The 19,655-nt window shown below is 52.7% G+C and overlaps 2 protein-coding genes across 11 annotated transcripts in view; one reads left to right on the top strand and one right to left on the bottom strand.

The window, feature by feature from the left end:
- Nucleotides 1-8,393, bottom strand: part of KCNJ10 (potassium inwardly rectifying channel subfamily J member 10) — a 32,328-nt gene extending 23,935 nt beyond the window's left edge. The window contains exons 1-2 of one of the 2 annotated variants that reach the window (XM_082475505.1): nucleotides 8,162-8,393; nucleotides 7,451-7,544 (exon numbers count right to left, since the gene is read on the bottom strand). The gene's annotated coding sequence lies outside the window, so the exon portion shown is untranslated. The remainder of the gene's footprint in view (nucleotides 1-7,450; nucleotides 7,545-8,161) is intronic. The other variant, XM_082475506.1, reaches the window with a different exon arrangement.
- Nucleotides 1-19,655, top strand: part of KCNJ9 (potassium inwardly rectifying channel subfamily J member 9) — a 55,899-nt gene that overhangs the window by 30,943 nt on the left and 5,301 nt on the right. The window contains exons 1-4 of one of the 9 annotated variants that reach the window (XM_082473747.1): nucleotides 9,092-16,184; nucleotides 17,290-17,391; nucleotides 17,656-17,759; nucleotides 18,441-19,347. In XM_082473747.1, the coding sequence (XP_082329873.1) occupies nucleotides 18,498-19,347 (850 nt within the window). In that variant the 5' untranslated portion in view covers nucleotides 9,092-16,184; nucleotides 17,290-17,391; nucleotides 17,656-17,759; nucleotides 18,441-18,497. The other 8 variants (XM_082473748.1, XM_082473749.1, XM_082473746.1 and 5 more) reach the window with 8 other exon arrangements.

Here is a 19,655-nt window from a genome sequence, read left to right as displayed (position 1 = left end):
CTGGCAGAAGGGGTGCAAAGGGGATGGAGGGCGGGTGTGCTGGTGCATATGCGAGTGGCCGGTGCGGGTCTGTGTGCCTGAGTCGGCCTGCTGGGTCCGGGCACATCCGCTCCGGCGTGCGTCCGGGAGCCGTGTGTGGGGCCGCATGCATGAGCGTGTGCCTGTGTGTCTCTGCATATATGAGCCTCGTGGTGGGAGGAGGAGGAGAGGCGGGAAGGCACGGGCCGCGGCGGCCGGGCATGTGGAACCGAGGAGTGGGCAGGCTGAGTGCCCCTTCCCCTTGGCCGGCCTCACGGAACCTGCATTCCAAGTCCATCCACAGACTGCCCCGCCCCCGCCCCCTGTAAGCCAGGGCCTCTCCCTGCCTTGGGCCCATTTCCCCAGCCTGCCCAGGGAGGGGTGGGGGTCGCCTCCTGCCCATCCCCCCTGGCTCTGGCCCCACTCCCCCAAGCTCGCTGGGCCCTCCGGACACTGGGGCGGGTTGGGGTGGGAGCGGGGGGAGGCTCTGAAAGCAGGTGACTGTTTGGGGGAACTCGGGGACAGAGCCCCCATTGTGCCCGCCCCGGAGGCGCCTCAATGGAGCTCTGGGGCACAAAGGGGCTTTGACAATGGGCAGGACATTAGTATGCAGAGCCAGCCCCTCGGCCCTCTCCCTGTCCCACAGCCCAGGGGCGGGGGTTGGGGGGCTGCTGGCCTCGCGGGTGGAGGCAGGGGGTGGGGCAGGGCTGAGACTGAAGAGATCTCAGCCCCCGGGGGCTCCCCTGGGGACACTGCCCAGGAGACAGGGGAGGGAGACTAGACCAGGGCCCCCAAACCTGCCACGAGCCAGAAAGGGCTTTCCAAATGGAAAAAACCAGGGGGACTGGGAGGGATGGGGGAGGAGGGGCTGTGGGAGGCCAGGCCCCTTCCTCCCAACTGGACTCTGGAAAGAAGCACGTGGGCAGTCTGAGCCCACCCACTTTTGGCCTCAGTTTTCCCATCTATTCTAGGGAACTGTGTGGGTGGCAGAGGAAAAACTGAGCAATAGACAGCAAGGTCTCAAACCTAAGCCCGCCTCGACTTGTCAGGCTCGGCGGCTGCTGGTGGCATCTGACCCTCCAGAATGCTTCTGCTCAGGGTGTGTGCTTGGGGTTTGGAGTATTTAGGCTTCTGACAAGGTGGTGCCTGCAGCCCAGCTCAGGGGGATTTGGCTGACAGGCCAAAGAGCCAGGGCTGGCTCCCCCCACCCCTGCCCCTGGTGTGTTTGTCTGTCTCCCCCATCTGCGTCATCCCCTTCCCCAGAGCTGTGGGGAGAGGCTTCTCCTCCTGGCCAGGGGACCCCCCACCCCCACTGGCACCCTTCCCAAGGTGCATGCACTGCCCTGGCAGCACAGCACAAAGGGCAGGGTCAGGAGCCACTGGGAAAGGGACCCAGAGCCTGGAGTGCTGGGAGACTGAGAGGAGGGGACGATCCAGGAAGGGGCCGCAGGCAGTGAGCAGGAAAGGGGCGCCCCAGGAGAAGCAGTGTTGCCCTATCACAGACTTCCTCTGCCCTGGGCCAGAAACCCTTAGGAGAGAGGGCTGGGGCCACTTTACAGAACTGCTCCCCACAAGGCAAGATGGAAAAACCTTCTGGGCTTAGGAATGTCTTCTCCTGGCTTGCTTTCTCCTTTTTCAGTTGCTATTGAGGTCAGGAAGTTCCCCCCTGCTACCTGCCCTCAACTCAAGGCTTCCTGCTCTACTGCTATTGGCCCTGGATGGAACACTTGGGATTGCTGGGAGAAAGGTAAGTTCTGCTCCCCTCCTCTCAGGACCTTGGGTTTTTTTCCCCCACTGAAAAAGTCTGGTGGGGAAAGTGTAGGGCTAAGAGTTAGAACTCCTGGGTTCAGGGCCCAACAACCCTGTTAAGTTTTCCTGGGACCTCACACAAGTCACTTTTCCTCTCTGGTTCAAGAAACCCACATCTGCAATTTGGGAAAGGTCACTTCTGCATCGCACTGCCTTCTGGGCCCGTGGGCAGTGGATTCAGGGGCAAGGCTCTGGTATTTAATGAGAGCTCATATTATTCAGCACTATGCTAGGCCCTTTTCTAGCGTTACAACATCTAATTCTCAACAATTCTAAAAAGTAGGCACTTTTAAAAAGCTCGATTTTATAGACGAGACAACTGAAGCACAGAGATGTTAATAATCTGCCCAAAGTCACACAGCTAGTGAGTGGTAGAACTGAGATTCAAGCTCAAGTAGGTAGTCTGTCTCCAGGACCCACATGATTAACCACTACCCCATACTGCCTCCCTAGTGAAAACATTCAAAAGACCATGGGCAGCTAAGCGAGATCAACCAGGATGTTCAAATCACGTGGGGCTTTTCCAAACTGTTTTCTGACGTTCCTCTGGACTAGTAATTCTCAAAGTCTCGTCCAGGGACCCTGGGGGCTCCTGAGACCCTTTCAGAGGCTCTATGAGGTCAAACCTATCTTCATAATAATACTAATATGTTATTTGCTTCTTTTCACTTTCATTCTCTCATGAGTGTTCAATGGAGTTTTCCAGAAGCTACATTGCAATATGATATTGTAACATATTGAATGCAGAAGCAGATATGAAACACGAACTGTCTTCTATTAAGCCAGATATTAAAAAGATTTGTGAAAATGTGAGACAATGCCACTTACTAAACTTTTGTTTGTCTGTTTTTAAACATAGCTGTTTTTTTGTTAAAAATATGTCATCTAAATTGACATGCAAAACGGGTTTATTGCTGTTATTTTTAAATGAGTTAATGCATATTTTAAGTTTCCTCTCATTTCTGACCTATCAATGTAATCCACATTAACAAAAGTTCTTTGCAGTCTTCAATAATTTTTAAGATGTGAAGGGGTCCTGAGACCAAAAAGTTTGAGAACCACTGCCCTAGACTCAGACATCCTCGCCCTTTCCTCTTGCCGTTGCCCATGTCTTTTTTACAGAGGGTCAACCAGGGAGATTTAGATGTGGGGAGAAGGTGTGTGCCCGGGTCTTGTGGTTGGGACTAGGATGGGGGTGGACCTGAGGATATAACTCTAAAAGGTCAGGCCTAACCCGACTTTAGAGCTATGCCCACGTGTCTCCCAGCTTGCAGGCTCCCACCCAGAGGTATGCTCCAGACAACGGGGCTGTCCCAGACTAGACTCTGGCCTCTGCCCCTTTCCCACTCCAGACGCCCACTGACAAGCCCAGCATCAGGCAGGAGCAGACCTCCCTGGCGTGGAGAGAAAGGTTCTGTGGATACCCATGTGAATTTTTGTGTTTGGGCCAGCAGCGCTTAATCTGCTGCTTATAATCTTAGGGTAAAACTGTCTCCACAGGATGGGGAGTTTAGTAGGAGAGGAGTTTCTCTGGAGGTTCCCTAGAGAGTTGGATAATAGAGTCTTACATACACCCTAGTCTAGGACACTCCTAAACCTCTGAAGTCAGGGTCCTCCCCCAGAATTAGCAACCAGAAAGGTTTCCTACCTAGTCAAGCTGGTCAGTAGGCAGTCTGTGCCCTGGGTGCAGAGGGGTCCAGGGAGGGAAGAGATGCCTTTGCTTCAGGGAGTCGACAGTCTGACAGGGGTGTAGGCCCCACCCTAGAGGAGCTCCTGTTATTGTAGGAGACAGGATGTCCCCTCCAACATTACCACTGCCCAGGTCATCCTGGGCAAATTCATAGACACGAAGGACAAGGAACAGGCAGGATGCTGAGGAGAAGGGGTACAAGATGACAGAGCAGATAGGGAAACAGAAGGATGGAGATTTGTAGGAGGGGCAGGACTTGGAGGGGTAGGCCTGTGTGAGGTCCCAGGGTGGAAGGGGTGTGGCTCAGGGATTGCCATGGGATATGCTCCCCCAGAACAAGGTCTGAATCGATGGGGGTCCCAAAAGATAGGGGAACTGGAGGGGATGGGAGAAAGGCTGATATAAAGTATCTTGAAGACTGTGATTGGGAGTTTTCACCTGAAAACCCACAGAGACGTCTGAGTAGCAAAGGGGCAAGATAAAACTGATGCTTCATGATGACAGTTCCAGTGATAATTCTGTGTGGAGTAAAGAGGGAATCAAGGAGAAAGAAAGGTGGAAGTTAGGAAGATCATTAAGGAGGCCGCTTTGGGCACCCAGGCTCACGGGATGAACAGGCTGATCAGGGGGCAGAGAAGAGGCAGACTCACACACCTGAAGGGAGTTGTGGGGGAAATGTGGGCAGGGAGGGAAGAGGCAGGGCCATGGAGGGACAGGGGCAAGATGTCGGGGTAGAGAGAAGCCGGCGTCTTTGGCTGGAAGACATAAGTCACCCAGACGGGGGAAGAGACTATTTTAGGGAAGCCCAGCAGCTCGGTTACATTTATCGAATCCGAGTTGCAGACAGCACACCTGCTTGGTGAAAACTCATGGAAAGAAGGGCCCAGGGGCGTGGAGACCCAGGCGACGCCCAGCTTGTTGGAATGAAGACAGGAAGCTCATGTTAAACGACTTGATAATTCTCCCACCTTCCCAAACTCTAGAAGGGCGGAGAGACAGAGACCTAGGACAGACCTCAGAAAAGCCACAGAGAAGGGCTGCAGCAGGCCCAGGAGCCAGGCAAGACGACGGAGTAGAAAGAGTCACAGAGGTGGGAGAACCATAACAGCCAACAACTGCACTTTTTATTTTTAACATGTTAAGCACCACTCCAAGCCCTTTACAAATATCGAGTCTTTTAATACACAACTATAATTAGCCCCATTGTAAGGATGAGGAGACATCTGTAGCTACTAAGCAGTGAAAGCAGGATTTTAAACCCAGGAAGTCTGACTCCAAGGCTGTGCTCTTAACCACTATGCCTCTGCCTCTCAGACAACAGAAAGGAGCCCTGAGACAGCACCGTGGGGTCGCACTTTCCCCCCAGAAGAGGCGTCTTGACAACTGTTGCAATAATCTGTGCGCTTCTCTGAGCTTCACAGCTCCCCCCTCACAAGCCTTAATGATGGGCTTTTTTGTTTGGGGGGGTGGGTTTGTTTTTATTTGGGTCCAGAAGGTGGTCTGCCTCTCTTTCCCAAACTCCATTTCAGATCTCTTTCCTTTTATGGACCTGCTTCCTGAAATCTAGCCTAGGTCCTTCAAGCTGCAGCCCCAATCCTTTCCCCAGGTCTTCTGCCATTGGAAGGGGAGCAGAATGGTCATATCCACTCCTTCTATGCTACACCTTTTTAGGGGCCTGAAGTGCTAATTCAGTCCTCTGAAGCCCATGTTTCTCCAGCCTCTTTCTCCAAGCCACGCAGTTCAGTTTTCACTTCTCTCCTGCATTCCAGAGCCAGCCCCTCCCTTCTCCCCACCACCTCAAATCCAGCTCCCAGCTGGCAGACACCCACGGGAGAGTTTTTCCCATAATCCTTTTCTCTGTGCCCTTTCAAGGTTCTGATGTGGGGAGGGGATGAAGAGGGGCCACTCAGATGCACTGCCTCCATGAAAATGGTGGCAACACGTATGTTAAACTTGGATGAAGGGAGAAAAGCATTGAACACAGCCTGTGGAAGAGACAGGGTGATGTGGTAAACTCAGAAAGCTCGATTCCCAAGAGCCGCCCCTGCCAGCCACCCTTCACTGGGTGCTAAAACACTTGGATTCCAGATCTCCCATCTCTCTAATCTTTCTGCAGTTTCATCTTAGCAGTATGCCTCGGACTCTCCCTTCTCTCTGCCCCTTCCAGGGCCTCACCACCATCCTGGACAGTTTGGCATTAACCCGGACAGTAGCACTGACCATTCAGGCAAGAGAAGAATCTAGGCTGGGGAGGGGAGGGAGACTGGAGGTTTTTTCCTTCCGTCCTAAGTAACCCTTGGCAGGAAAGTTGAGGGGCTCCATTGCCCAACATCTCTTTCCCTCCCCACTGATGCCAGGAGGTTTGGCCTATCTTCCATCTTGTGTGCAGAAACCAAGCATTTTGCTAAAAGATGCAGGGGGTCTTTTCTCCTTTGTAGAAGTGGGTCTTTCTGCATGACTCACCCCACGACCCCCCAGAGCCCTAAACCCCTTATTCCATTAATCTGGGCATGACCTCAGAGGACTTGATCTAAGCCCACCCAGATCCAAGTGTCCCAGCCTCTCTGGTCCCTAGGGAGGACCAGGGAAGGAGGCCCCTGGGTCTTCTGCCACGCCCTTCCCTTTTAGCCCAAGCCAACCAGGCTGGAGTTATAAACGAGCTCGTGCACAGAGGTGCAGGTGTGGGGATGGGGCGCCGTTCAGTGGGACACAGGGAGGAGGTGAGGGATGCCAGGAGTCGGACAACTAACCCTCCCACACAAACGTATGTGTCCACAGACCGCATGTAGGGCAGATGTTGGGCAGACAGATTTTTTTCCCTCAGGGTAGGGGGCAGCAGTGGGATTCTGCATTAGAACCACAGAAGGATTGGGACCATAACCCTGCCCCCGCCACCCCTCTCCACTCAGTGGAGTCATTGCCATTTGATATCCACTGAGACAAGTTGGCTGCTCAGCTCCGGGTGCGGGGCGGGGGGATGGCTCAGAAAACAGCAGCTCCTTTCAGGACCCAGGTTGGCAAGGGCTTTGGGAGGCTGGACTGGCCCAGATCACCCCCCAACACCCCCTCTCTCCCTCCCTCGCCACCACCACCAAAGGACTGGAGGGCGGGGAAGAGGAGTTGGCACTGCCTGGGCCATGCCTATTGCCTCTGCAGACCAGCCCTGGCCCCTCTCCCTGGCATGATGCCTTCCCTCCCCCTCCTCCCTCGTTTCCTCCTCCCTGAAGAAGTAGCTATAAGCCAGGACACTCGGTTGCTTCTACACTTGGTCCCCCGTACCCAGCCTATATCATGAGGAATTAACAAGCCCTGCACCCGATGGTGCCCACCGTCATGCCAGGAACATGTAACAGAACAAAAATCCTTGGAGATTAGGAACAGCTTTTCAAGATGAAACTGAATGGAATTCAGTGGTAGCTTCTGGTCCCTTCTCAGACTGGTTTCCTGATACCCACTCCAGGCCCTCGTCACGCCTAAACACGTGTCATTCCTCACAGAAGGGCATCAAGTCTCCCATCATCATCTCCCTCCCACCCAGAAATGCCTAAAGCAGTCCTGGTGGGGAAAAAAAATTCAAGAACCATGGCCAAGGCAGACGGGCCAGAAATCTTTAGCTAGAATGTGTATCGATAAGCAACAGAATCAGGCTTTAAGCCTAGGCCTCCTTTGGGGTCCAAATCTGTACTGGCTTCTTCACCACCCCCACTTCCCCATCTGCCTCACTCTGCCTGGGGCCCTTCATTAACAAGAATGAGATCTCAAGATACAAGAGGTCCTACTCCCACTTGTCCCCAGTTTTGTCCTTCCATGCATCCTGGGGCTCAACTCTTCTCCCTCCAATCAGGAAGTTCCAACCTGTCTCTTTCCTAACGCAGGTGCCCTTGGTTAGTTCCTGATGGGGAGAAGGGATGGGATGGGGAAGGGGCATCTCACCTGGAGGGTGGATGTTACGGAACCCAATCTGCCCTTCTTACTCTAGCAGAGGTGGCCCTGCTGCTCTCCTCCAGGTGATCTCAGTGTGAAACAGCTGTGGGGAGGGGAGGAGGGTTGTAATGGGGAGGGGTGTCTTGAAGTGGGAGGTAAGTTGGAATGAAGGGAAGAAACTGGGTGGGCAGGGGGTCCCAGTCACACCAGGCTACTACATCTCCCTAATCTGAGCTGTAGGTGTCTTCTTCCCCTGTGTGAACTAGTGATCAGTGGGTGTCACTGTGTGAATGTCACAGCATGGGGAGGGGGGAAAAGGGGCTGGGCATGGGAGTGGGAGTAACCTGATGATCCCGGGAAGAGGGGGCACTCTCTGGAGTGCCTGTGAGTGTGCATGGTTATATGTGGTGGTCACTGTATTTAGTTGGAGGGCTGTGATGCAACTGCAGGTCTGCCCAATAGGAAGGAGCATTAGGAAAGCCCCTTTCTTAGCTGAAAGTGCTGAGGTGACCAGTTTGGGAAAGTTTCCTTCTTGGTGAGCCCTTCCTAGAAGGCTCCGTTTGGGGCCGCCCAAGGTGGGAGGCTGGGGAATAGGACCGTACCACTGAGGCCAGTCAGGGTAGGGACCTAGGGGCTGGGGGCCCCGGTATCTCTGGAGAGTGAGGTGGACAGGACCCCGGCTGCAGCGGCAGCACTCCTTCATCAGGGCCAGGGTCTTACCTTGGGTCCAGGGTGGAGTGGCCCCTCGGATGGGCAGCGGGACAGACGGACAGACGGGGCGGGCAGGCGTGAGGAACGGAGCTGTGCGACGCGCAGGGCCAGGACTCTTAAACCCGGAGCTGGGATCAGATAAGGGCTGGTTCTGGGGCCGGGGCCGGGGTCGGGCCGGCCGGGGGCAGAGCTGGGCCGGGCCGGGCCGCCCCCTCCCTCCGCAGCGCAGAGCCAAACTTTGCGCGAACGGAGGGACCTGGAGGGGCCGGGCGGGCGGGGGCGGGGGGCTCCGGACAGGCCAATGGGAATGTGGAGCGCCAGGCCCGAGCTGCCGGGATTGGAGGGGCCTGGGCAGGGGGTGGGGCGTAGGGGCAACGAAGCGGAGCCCCAGACAGCTGGAGGAGCAGGACAGAGAGCAACACCCGAAGACAGAGACCCAGACAGACTCAGGGAGAAATAGATAGAGAGACGATAGGCGAAGCGATAGAAGCCGAGCTGGCAAGATGACAGGGGAAGAGAGAAGGAAGGAAAAGGAGGCTGTCGTGTCAGGGATGGGGAACGAGAGCGGGAGCAGGCGGGGGCGGACCTGGGGCCGAGTTAATGAGGTGGAAATGAATTCAGGACCGGCCCAGTGGCCCGACAAGCAGCGCCGAAGGGGCGGGCTCAGGGGACGACGGGGTTATATCCTTCAGCACCATTTCCATGCTGTTTGCCGTTTTCTAAGTGCTGGGTGAGGTCCTGGATGCGAAATGCGCAGACATCATTCCCACTTGCAGTGGCTTGGTCTGAGAGAGGGCAGAACATGCAGCCCGAGTGCCCAGGAGGCAGCAGAAAGGGAAAGATTACTCTACTTAGGGGGTCCTGCAGATGTGGGAGGACAGACGTGACATCCATCCGATAAGGCCCCTAAAGAATGCAGAGGATTCAGGTACGGGGAGACGGTGGGGAGGGCATTTAAGGCAGAGGTAACTGCATTCACAAAGTCCTGGGAGGACAGGAAAATACAAGTCTGCTTGGGAAACAGCAGCAAAGTGGTCCACTGGACCAGAATACGGAGTGGTGGTTCTCAACCTTTTCATCACGAAGGACTTCTTTCATTATCTGAATCCATGTTTTGAGAGGTTTTTATCCACAATCTCCCACTCTTGGCATGTATTAAGGAAGAAAACATTTATTTCCCCATTTTTGCTCATCATAGATATTTAACTACTAATCAGTAACCAGTATTATCATATTGAGTTGATATACATAGTGGGGGGGAAAAGAGGAACGGCGCTTGACATTTTAGTTCAGTTCAGCCTCTAAACGCCCTATGATGGGTAAATGTCCATTTCAAATAGCCCCCATGGCGGGGGTGGGGGGGGCACTGGGCTGAAGGTAAGCGTAGCATTTGTGGTGGGGGAAGACCTGGAGTAAATATAAAGCTATGCCCATTCATGGTCAGCTCTGAAGGCAATGGAGAGTAAATGAAGGTTTCTTGAGCAGAGGGGAGACAAAGGTAGAGCAGAATTTTAGGAACACTAATCTGCAGGTGAACACAGTGGTTTGACTCAAGAGGAAACAAGGCAGCAATCCTAGACTTCATTCTTCCTCACCCCATCTCCCTTATCTAATCAATGCATCTACTTTCTAAATCCCCTAAATCCCACTCCCTTCCTCTCTATCTCATCATCATGCTAGTGGTCCAGGACCCCATCACCTTTCACCAGGATTACTACAGCAGCCTTCTAACGCCTACCTCCAGTCTTTCTCTACTCTAATAATCTGTCAGATCATAAAATCCTTCATTTAAGAAGAAACACCAATCTCTCTGAAACACAAATCTGACTGTGTCACTTCCCGATTTAAGCTTTCAATACACTGCCCATTGTCCATAAGTAAAGTCCAAGTTCCTAACCATAGAACAGAAGGCCTCTTATGACCTGGACCTGGTGTCATTCTAGGCTCATCTTCTTCCACTGCCCCTACACACCCCAACCTACAGCTGTTTCCTCCTCCAATACCCAAGGTTCAGTCTTATGTTCTCTTTCCATGTCCTGCTCCTGGACCCTTCATCACTTACATGGCTCCAACTATCGTTCCTGAGTTATACCCAAATCTCTATCTTCAGCCTTGGGCTCTCTTTAGAGCATTACCTCCACAGTTCCAGCGGCTGGCAGGGGATTTCCACTCCAACTGGACAGGCCCCAAACTGAACTCATCCTCTTCCTCCTCAAGGCTGGGAGTCCTCATGACTTCCTTCCTTACTTCTGTATTCCTCCCAGTTAATCAGATTAAAAAGCTAAAAATGATCTTCACTCTTCACCCTTACCCTATGTTCCATCCATTGACATGTCAACAAAACCACCAAATTCTGTCAAGTCTCCCTTTGTTCTATCTCTCTAGGATATCCTTTTTCATTTCATGGCCACCATCAGGATCAAGAAGGTCACTAGCAGCCCAGGACCTTGACCCACCCTTCACCCTTCTCTCTAGTCTCAAAGGAAGAGGTAACCTGTATTCACAATGTCAGTCCCTGTGCCCTTGGATCAAAACCCCAAACTGGTGGCCCTTGCTTACAGGTCACAGTGCAAACTCCTCAGCTCGACATTTGGAGTACTCCTCTGAGAGACGAGGGAAGAAAGAATCACAGGGCAGGAACAGAAAGAGATACCTGGTGGTGAAGAAGTCTCTGCGGAAGTTCCTTCCAAATGGTTTTCACTTTTCTGTAGTTCAGAAAAGTCATTCACTGAAACTCAGGGTGGCCGTGGGACTGAGCAATTAGAAAGCATTTAGAAGTTCCAGAACAGCAGGTGTGCAGAGGTTGTGGAAAAAGACACAGATAGCTTGAATGGCACTGTAAGTTTCTAATTTTACAAGAGTGATTTAAGTTGAGTTTTTGTTCTTAAATTAAGTTTTAGAGCATATACACAGATATCCATCATGTATACATTCCTTTGTACATATCAAATGTCAGTTTTTAATTTCTAAGTCTTTTTTTTTTTTTTAATATTTATTTATTTATTTATTTTTGGCTGTGTTGGGTCTTCCTCTCTGTGCGAGGGCTTTCTCCAGCTGCGGCAAGCGGGGGCCACTCTTCATCGCGGTGCGCAGGCCTCTCACCATTGCGGCCTCTCCTATTGCGGAGCACAGGCTGCAGACGCGCAGGCTCAGTAGCTGTGGCTCACGGGCCCAGCTGCCCCGCGGCACGTGGGATCCTCCCAGACCAGGGCCCGAACCTGTGTCCCCTGCATTGGCAGGCAGATTCTCAACCACTGCGCCACCAGGGAAGCCCATTTCTAAGTCTTTTTACAAAAAAAAAGAAGTCCTAGAACAGTCACTAGGAGCCCAATAGGGAATCAATAATAAACGGCATAGGAAATTCATATTTGTGAGTGTTTACTATGCAAGATATACATATTACTTGAGATGGAGAAACTGTGGTTCAGAGAGTTTCAGCAGCTCGCCTATGGTAACATAGCTAGAAAGTGTTCGATTTGGAATTTGAATCCACGTACGTTGAACTCCAAAGCTTGTCTCGAGGTAATACTAGAGTGATTTTGCATGGTTGAAACATAAACTTGTCAATATGAGCACACATCGGTATGAAAAATTTGCCAGGGTTGCGACGTCCAGTGTTCCCACACAAAATGGCAGTTAGGGGAACCATCTTTTTTTAAGGACACCCCTCTGTTTCCTCACTTTAGCAAGTTCCGTCTTTCTTATTCTCAATTGCTCCTTTCTAACTCACTCCTCCCAAGTTTGGCCTCATCTCTTCTTTTACCTCATTCGTAATAGGGCAGGGGCTCCTTCAGAGCACAGAGGACCGTAGGGGTGAGTAACTTGTTTGGGAAGGAGAATCCACAAGTGGGCAGCAGTATGAGGGGCTTCTGCTGGGAAAAGCCAGTGCGGACGGAAGGGATGAGGGAAGCTTTGGGTCAGGAGGCATGAGGAGGCTCAGAATAGGCAACATTTCACAGTCAGAGGGATCGGCTGGAAATAGAGATACTGACAACGCCCACCACAGGATTCCAAGGGGCATTTTAGTGTTGGGCCCCACAAGGCTGAACAATTTCCATTAGTAGTAGGGCACCTAATAGCTGGATAACCCAGACCACAGAGGAGAAATCCAAGAGAGGGACTGAGCTACACCCACCCCACCAAGTCATGAATGGATCATTATTTAGGTATACCACCTCCTTTCAGTAAATGCGATTTACAAAAACTCACATTTATGAGACATAAGTTAGGGGATGCTTAATCACATTACCAAAGGGTTCTATCCAGAATTTCTTTAACTAGGTGGTTTCTCTAGTACCTTTCTAATTGGGTCCAATGGACAGAAATTCTATTAACACCCAATATACTGTGGTAGGAGGGAGGCAACAGGGAATAAAGAAACAACCAGGGACCAGGAGCCAGGAGGCCTGGGTCTTAGTTCTGTCTATCCTCTTGGGACCCATCCCTTACCTGTAAATTACTTGGGACCCATCCTTATCTGTAAAGTGCTTGGGATCCATCCCTTACCCGTAAAGTGAGGATTAATTCTGGACTACCTCTAAAGTCCATGACTTTTAAATCCTGGTCTACTTCCTCCAGTCCTATAAAGCAAGATAGACCTGTGTATGAGAAGGTTCTGATGCTCATGCTCTCCTGAACTCAGCCAGAAGACCAGCAAAGCCCTCAGCCTCAGGAGCCCAGTGGGGCTCCGTCTGTCCTGGATTTGTGCTCTGCTTCTCCCCATTTCACTCTGATATCCAGCCACATTTCACTCCTGCAAACCTATGCTCCCTCTGCTCTGAGTTTCCTAGGGCCGCATCTCCCTTGAATTTATAGAAATTGTTATAATCTATCTGATTGGCCTCCCTGCTCCACTAAGTTCATATCTCAGCCACCTCCTGTATTCCCCTTCATGCTTCCTCTCCCACTTCCAACCTTTTACCTAAGAAGTCTCATGATATTGCTCAAGGAAATCTTCCCAGATTGGTTGATCCCAAGGCTGCCACATACAGTTGTACAGTTTGTGCACTGCATAAAGGCACCCACTGAGGGGGCAAATTGAGGACTGAACCACGTTCAGTTTGCCATTCCTTGCATCATGGCTTGGAGCCGTGTCTGCTGGAGGGATTCCCCTTTTTATTTTTTTTTTTTACGTCAAAGTACCACTTGCTACATGCCATAAGGAGTGCATCTGCCCAGAGGGGGGTCCTTTTTTCTATTTTGTACCAAGGTTCTTTATAGACCAGCAATGTGGCCCCAGCTGTGCCCCTCCTGCCCTCAACATTCTCCAGTTCCAAACCCAATCTCCCATCGTCACAACTGTACTGACATATTTCATTGACTCCTTGTAAAGTTGCTTTCTTTACCTCATAATACCTGAAAGCTAGGATCCTGCTTATTTTTCTGTATCCTGGTACCTAAGAAAACTTTTTCTTTCCCTCACTCTGTTCAAGTTCAATGATAAACAGAGAATTGAGGTTAGATAACCAGGTAAAGTCCAGGACCTGCTGGATCCATAAAGCAGGGGAGGGGGTGGTGGTCTCCTTTGTCAGGAAGGCCATGCTCAAGGCAGCCTGCACTGAGGCAGGGGGCTGGCTGATACATCTTCCGGAGGACCCTGCCAGCCCTGTGATTTCCCCCTCCAGGAAATGGGGCCAGTTCTATGCAAATACGTTCTTGCCCAGGAGTTTGGTTTCTTCTCTCTGAGCTCCTGGCACAGTGGAACCAACGTGAGCAGCTGTTTGGCAGGACAGAGAAGGGCAGGCTAGCAGTCCCAAGGCTCAGGTGACAGGGCCAGGCCCAGGAGACGGGGATGTTGACTGGGGCTTTAACAGCCCTCCTGATGCCAATCTCAGGCTGAAAACTCGATATTTCCACTTGGAGCAAGAAACACAGGCGAGAGGGCTGGAAGAGGAGGGCAGTGTACCAGGAGTGCCCCCTGCAGGTCTCACTGGGTGGCACCAGAACAGAGGAAGGCGGCACAGGGTAAGTGGAGATTTCAGGAGATGCCTGGGATGAAGACGATGATGATGAGAAGAAAGAAGACCATAGCTAGCATCTACTGAGTACTTACAATGTGCCACCACTGCCTCATATAATCCTCATGACAATCCCCCAGAGATGGATAATACAGTTGTTCTCAGTTCTTAGATGAAGAAACTGGTCAGAGAGGTTAAGTAACTTGCTCAAAGTCACCCAGCTAATAGGGGACAGAGTTGGGACTTGAACACAGGACACTGCCTCCTGACACTATATTACTCAGCACCACCTTTTCCACCTTGCCAGGCCATTCCAGGGACTTCTAACCTGCTGGTATCCATTTCTACATCATCCTGCTTCTCTAGCTCACATCTTCCTGTTCCAACTTTAAGGCAGCTGGAGAACTGATCAATATCTTGGGTATAATAATGCTGATACTAGCAACACCTGGCATTCGTCTACCACTCTCTGCTTTTAATTATTTCCCTCGGGAAAATAAACATTGAAGTATTTCCATTTCTCCAATTTTTTTCCTGATTTTTATCAGTGTTCCTAAAGCTATTTCTACACAGTTCTGATCAGTTTATAAGAATACTTTGGGGAATTCCCTGGCGGTCCAGTGGTTAGGACTCCACACTTCCACTGCAGGGGGCACAGGTTTGATCGCTGGTTGGGGCACTGGGATCCTGCAAGATGTGTGGTGCTGAGGCCAAAAATAAAAAAGAATACTTTCATGTTCTGGTTTTTATGTAACCGTGTGCCTGCATGCACATTTACATATATGAACATAGTAACTGATTATATTGCTTTGCCACAAATATTGCATTACCAAGGGAGCAGAGCATGGGGGCATGACACAGGTGTGTGAGTGTGACTACTTCTCTGCCGATATCCAGCTCTGTGACATTTGGTAAATCACTTAACCTTTTTCAGTTTTAATTTTCTCATCTATAAATAGAGAAAATAATACCTGTCTCATAGGTATCCTCATAGGGTATCGCCCAGGGTTGTTGAATAAGGTGTGTGTCTAGCTCGGAGCTGATGCTCAATCAATTCTTAGTAGTAGTGTTAGTATTCTGTGCTTACGGATCTATCTCCCTCACTGGACCATGAGCTCCTGGTGGGCAGGGACTTATCCATTTCTGTAGTCAGCCCCACCTAGCACATTACCTGGCACGTGGGCTCCACAAAAATTTGTTGAATGAAGAGTTAGTAAGCCCTAAACTAGCCTTTTCTCTCTGTTGGACATTGGGGTTGTTTCTAGACCTTTTGCTGTTAAGAAACTACACCTCAAAGCCCTTCGATTTACATTGCCTCATTCGATCTGCACACCCTGGAAAGTAGGCAGAAAGGGCTATTTGCACATATCCACATCTTGTGAAAGATGGAGCGACTGTGGCTGAGGGAAGTGAAGTGATGCCTATGGGTCACAATCAGTGAAAAAGATTAGAACCTCTGACCCTACCTCCCTTCCTTGCGTGGATCTCTTTTCCCTCTAGCTACCTTCTTCTGGATAAGGGTGGCCTCTCCAAAAACGGAGACTGTGATGGTAGGCCTGACCCGAGAGCAGCACATGGACCCAGAAGCCCGGCTGGAGGTGAATCCCTAGGAAACCAAGTGCCTTATTCCCAAACACATCAAGGCCTGTATTTTCCCAGAGCAAGGAGCTTCTCAGGAAAGAGCCAGCATGCTAGCTTTTCCTTTTTTTTTTTTTTTCCTGAGTGGGTGAGGAGGCGAGCTCTGAGTTGTCCAGGAGGAGGAACTTTGGCTAAAAATAGCTATGGCGTATGGATCAGCCTCTAGTGGTACCCAGGACTGGGGAGGGGAGGGGGATGCTCTAGAGCTGTCGCCAGACTGGTTGCTGTGGAAACAGGAGAGGAGCAGGGGAGCCTGGGAAGTGCGGATGACACAGATAGCAAGTCCTAGTCAGAGCTGCCGCTACATTTAGGAGAAACAGCGGTGCCTGCGGCTCCCACCCTCCAAGGGGGCTGGGGTGGGGGGGAGGCGGTGTCAGGGGCATGGACGCTACCCCCCCAGGGGTCTCTGCTGCCGGCTACTCTCCTCTCCACACGCTGTGAGTTGAGTTCCAGGGGACTTGGGTTTGGGCCCCTATTTCCAAGGCAAGTGGGGGTTTGGGAAGAGCTGGTTCCTGAGGGAGTTTTCGCCAGATCCACTTCGAAAAAATAAACCCCCTTGCTGGCCAGCACTCTCTAGCCAGAGAAGGGGAGATCCAGGAAAATGCAGCACTGGGGTCTTCTGGAAAGGGGGCACAGCATGCACATGAAATAAGGAGGAATAGGCTGGAGGAACAGGACTCTTTGGAGGGAAGGTGTAGAAATCGAGTCTTTGCTCTTGAGATAGAGGCAACGATTTCACACCTTTCCTTACCCATTGAGAAAGTGCAGCCCGAAGACAGGAGATAAAACACAATCAAAGTGAGGCTCACCTAGATTCCCGGGGCAATGGCGGGTGAGAGAGTTCTGGGGGCCATCAGACTCTGGCGTTTCTTCCCCACACCTGGGCAGAGAAATCTGCCTCAGCAGGCAGATTGGGGGTCAGATTACCTAAGACCCTGAGAGAACATCTGAAAGCCCACCTTGGCAGAAGCTGGAATAAGTGGGCCCAGGTACTTCTCTGAATGACCTGTGATCTCTAAGCCAATCGAGGACATCGTGGGCTGCAGGAAGAGAAAAAGCAAGCTCATGGTTGGGGGAGGGGAAGACCCTAATCTGCCGTTGCATTGGGGTTCCTGGATCCTGTGTCCCCTGATTCCTCCTGGAAATGTAGGGGATGCCCTTAAGCTCCAAGCCATCTCATTCTGGTTTTTCCTCCTGCCCTCTACCCCAACACACACACACACACACACACACACACACACACACACACACACACACACACACACACACAGCCTCCAGAGGTCTGGCTGCAGAACGCCTCACTCCAGAACTTAAATTGGAGAGTGCTGGGTTTGGAGTTACATACCCAGGCAGTTTCTCCCCAGGACCTGGTCAAACGTCCAGGCCATCTGTGGTCCTTATGTCACACTCTTCCCCTCCATCACCCCACCTCAGCCAGCCCAGGTGTCCTTGGAGTGGGGAAAGAGGATGATTCCCAAGAAGAAGGGAAAGTTGAAAAGTCCTGAATTCTTAACCTTTCCTCATACGAGCCATACCTCCTAGGGGCCCCTGGGTGCCTAGGGAAGGGCTCTGGGTCTCTCTCTCTCTCAGGGCAGCCTGCAGCTCAGAGAGCTCCTCACGGGGAAGAACTTAAAGCAAAATCAGGTAGGCTTCCCTTGGAATGTGAGCTTTGCGGCATATGGAGGGGGGCTGTTTAAGGATAGTCAAGGGAGGTGAGAGGCTGGGGAGGGAGGGGCGAATTGAAGGGAGGAAGGAGGTAAAGGTGTGTGCTTCAATCACTTATCTGATTTAATGGCTCATGAAGAATAGGATACTAGAGGGCTACAAGCCTATATTGAACTTTGTGCTTCCTTTACCCCAGCTGTCCGTGTTGATCTCATATTCTCCCGTCCTCCTGCCCATTTGCAGGCTGTCTCCACTGTGGAAATAACCTAGGGGATATGAGGCGGACGCTACAGCCGCAATGATCATGGTCAGTCCTCAGGGAGGATTTCCAGCGGGAATTTCACAAGGTGGGAATGTTCAACCCTTGCCCACTGGAGATTTTTCACTCGTTTTCCACCACTTCCATTTCTCCTCTGTAAGCTTGTTGAGAGGGAGAAGATGTGGGAGGGGGCAGAGTAAGCGAGGTCCAAGGAGGGAGGAATGGGAAAGACTTTTTGTGTCAGTCTCCAGGTGAACTTCAAAAGAGCCTGGTGAGACAGCAGGTTGAATTGCAGGAGACAGGGATTAGGGGACTGCCTGATATTAGCCAGGGCGGAGTGGGGCGGGGGTGGCCTTCGGGCAGGGAGGGCTCTGCACAGGAGAGAAAGATTAAGCACCTGCCTCCAAGGAACCCACAGTCTAAGCGTTTCAGGGAACTCCCTCCTTGCCTGGGCCTCTCGCCTGGGGGTGGCCGTGAGGTGCTGCACAGCCCAGTCAGACCAGGGGGACCAAGACCTCTGGTACCCCGTTTCCTTGAAAATAGTCGTGCAGAGTGCGATCCAGTTCATACACACTATCCCATTTGATCTTCACGGTGTTGCGAGCTGGGGGTGGGGGCGGCTAGGGTTGTGTGTATTGTTCCCATTCCATGGATGCGGAAAGCTGAGGCTGAGACGGCAAGGGACTCGCTCTGGGCCACCCGGCCCCTGGGCGCAGGCCCGGATGTCTCGGCCTCTCCCGCGGCTCGGCTAATCTGGCCAACCTCTCAGCCCCTCCAGGCCCCGCGCCGCCGCCCGGGCCGTGACCTCCCCGCCGCGGCCACGGCCATGGCGCAGGAGAACACCGCCCTCTCGCCGGGGCCCGAGGAGCAGCCGCGGCGCCGCGGCCGCCAGCGCTACGTGGAGAAGGACGGCCGCTGCAACGTGCAGCAGGGCAACGTGCGCGAGACGTACCGCTACCTGACCGACCTGTTCACCACGCTCGTGGACCTGCAGTGGCGCCTGAGCCTGCTCTTCTTCGTGCTGGCCTACGCGCTCACCTGGCTCTTCTTCGGCGCCATCTGGTGGCTGATCGCCTACGGCCGCGGCGACCTGGAGCACCTGGAGGACACGGCGTGGACGCCGTGCGTCAACAACCTCAACGGCTTCGTGGCCGCCTTCCTCTTCTCCATCGAGACGGAGACCACCATCGGCTACGGGCACCGCGTCATCACCGACCAGTGCCCCGAGGGCATCGTGCTGCTGCTGCTACAGGCCATCCTGGGCTCCATGGTGAACGCCTTCATGGTGGGCTGCATGTTCGTCAAGATCTCGCAGCCCAACAAGCGCGCCGCCACGCTCGTCTTCTCCTCGCACGCCGTGGTGTCGCTGCGCGACGGGCGCCTCTGCCTCATGTTCCGCGTGGGCGACCTGCGCTCGTCGCACATAGTCGAGGCTTCCATCCGCGCCAAGCTCATCCGCTCGCGCCAGACGCTCGAGGGCGAGTTCATCCCGCTGCACCAGACCGACCTCAGCGTGGGCTTTGAAACGGGCGACGACCGCCTCTTCCTCGTCTCACCGCTCGTCATCAGCCACGAGATCGACGCCGCCAGCCCCTTCTGGGAGGCGTCGCGCCGCGCCCTCGAGAGGGACGACTTCGAGATCGTCGTCATCCTCGAGGGCATGGTGGAAGCCACGGGTGCGGGCGGGCCGAAGGAGAAGGAAGAGGAGGAAAAGCAGGACAGAGGAGGGGAGCGGGTGGGCGGGGAATTGGACCTAGAGGGGCCAGGGCGGAGGAAGCCAGGGGGGGGAGGGATGGAGAGGCTGGTGGAGGATGAGAGGCTGAGATGAGATGGGTTGGGAGGGGTGTATGAAAAGAGTGACCCCCCCCCCCCCACCCGAGAGCCGAGAGAAAGCTGGGAGGAATCCTCCGAAGTGGCCCTGGCCTGGGGCCCTGGGCCGAGAGGTCTGTCTCACTGGGAATAGGAGAGAGTAATGATAATAGAC

Source organism: Balaenoptera physalus, assembly GCF_965194825.1.
Source record: "Balaenoptera physalus genome assembly, chromosome: 1".
Classification (NCBI taxonomy): domain Eukaryota; kingdom Metazoa; phylum Chordata; class Mammalia; order Artiodactyla; family Balaenopteridae; genus Balaenoptera; species Balaenoptera physalus.
Note: the sequence above shows the minus strand (reverse complement) of the source record. Positions and strands in the feature narration are given on the sequence as shown.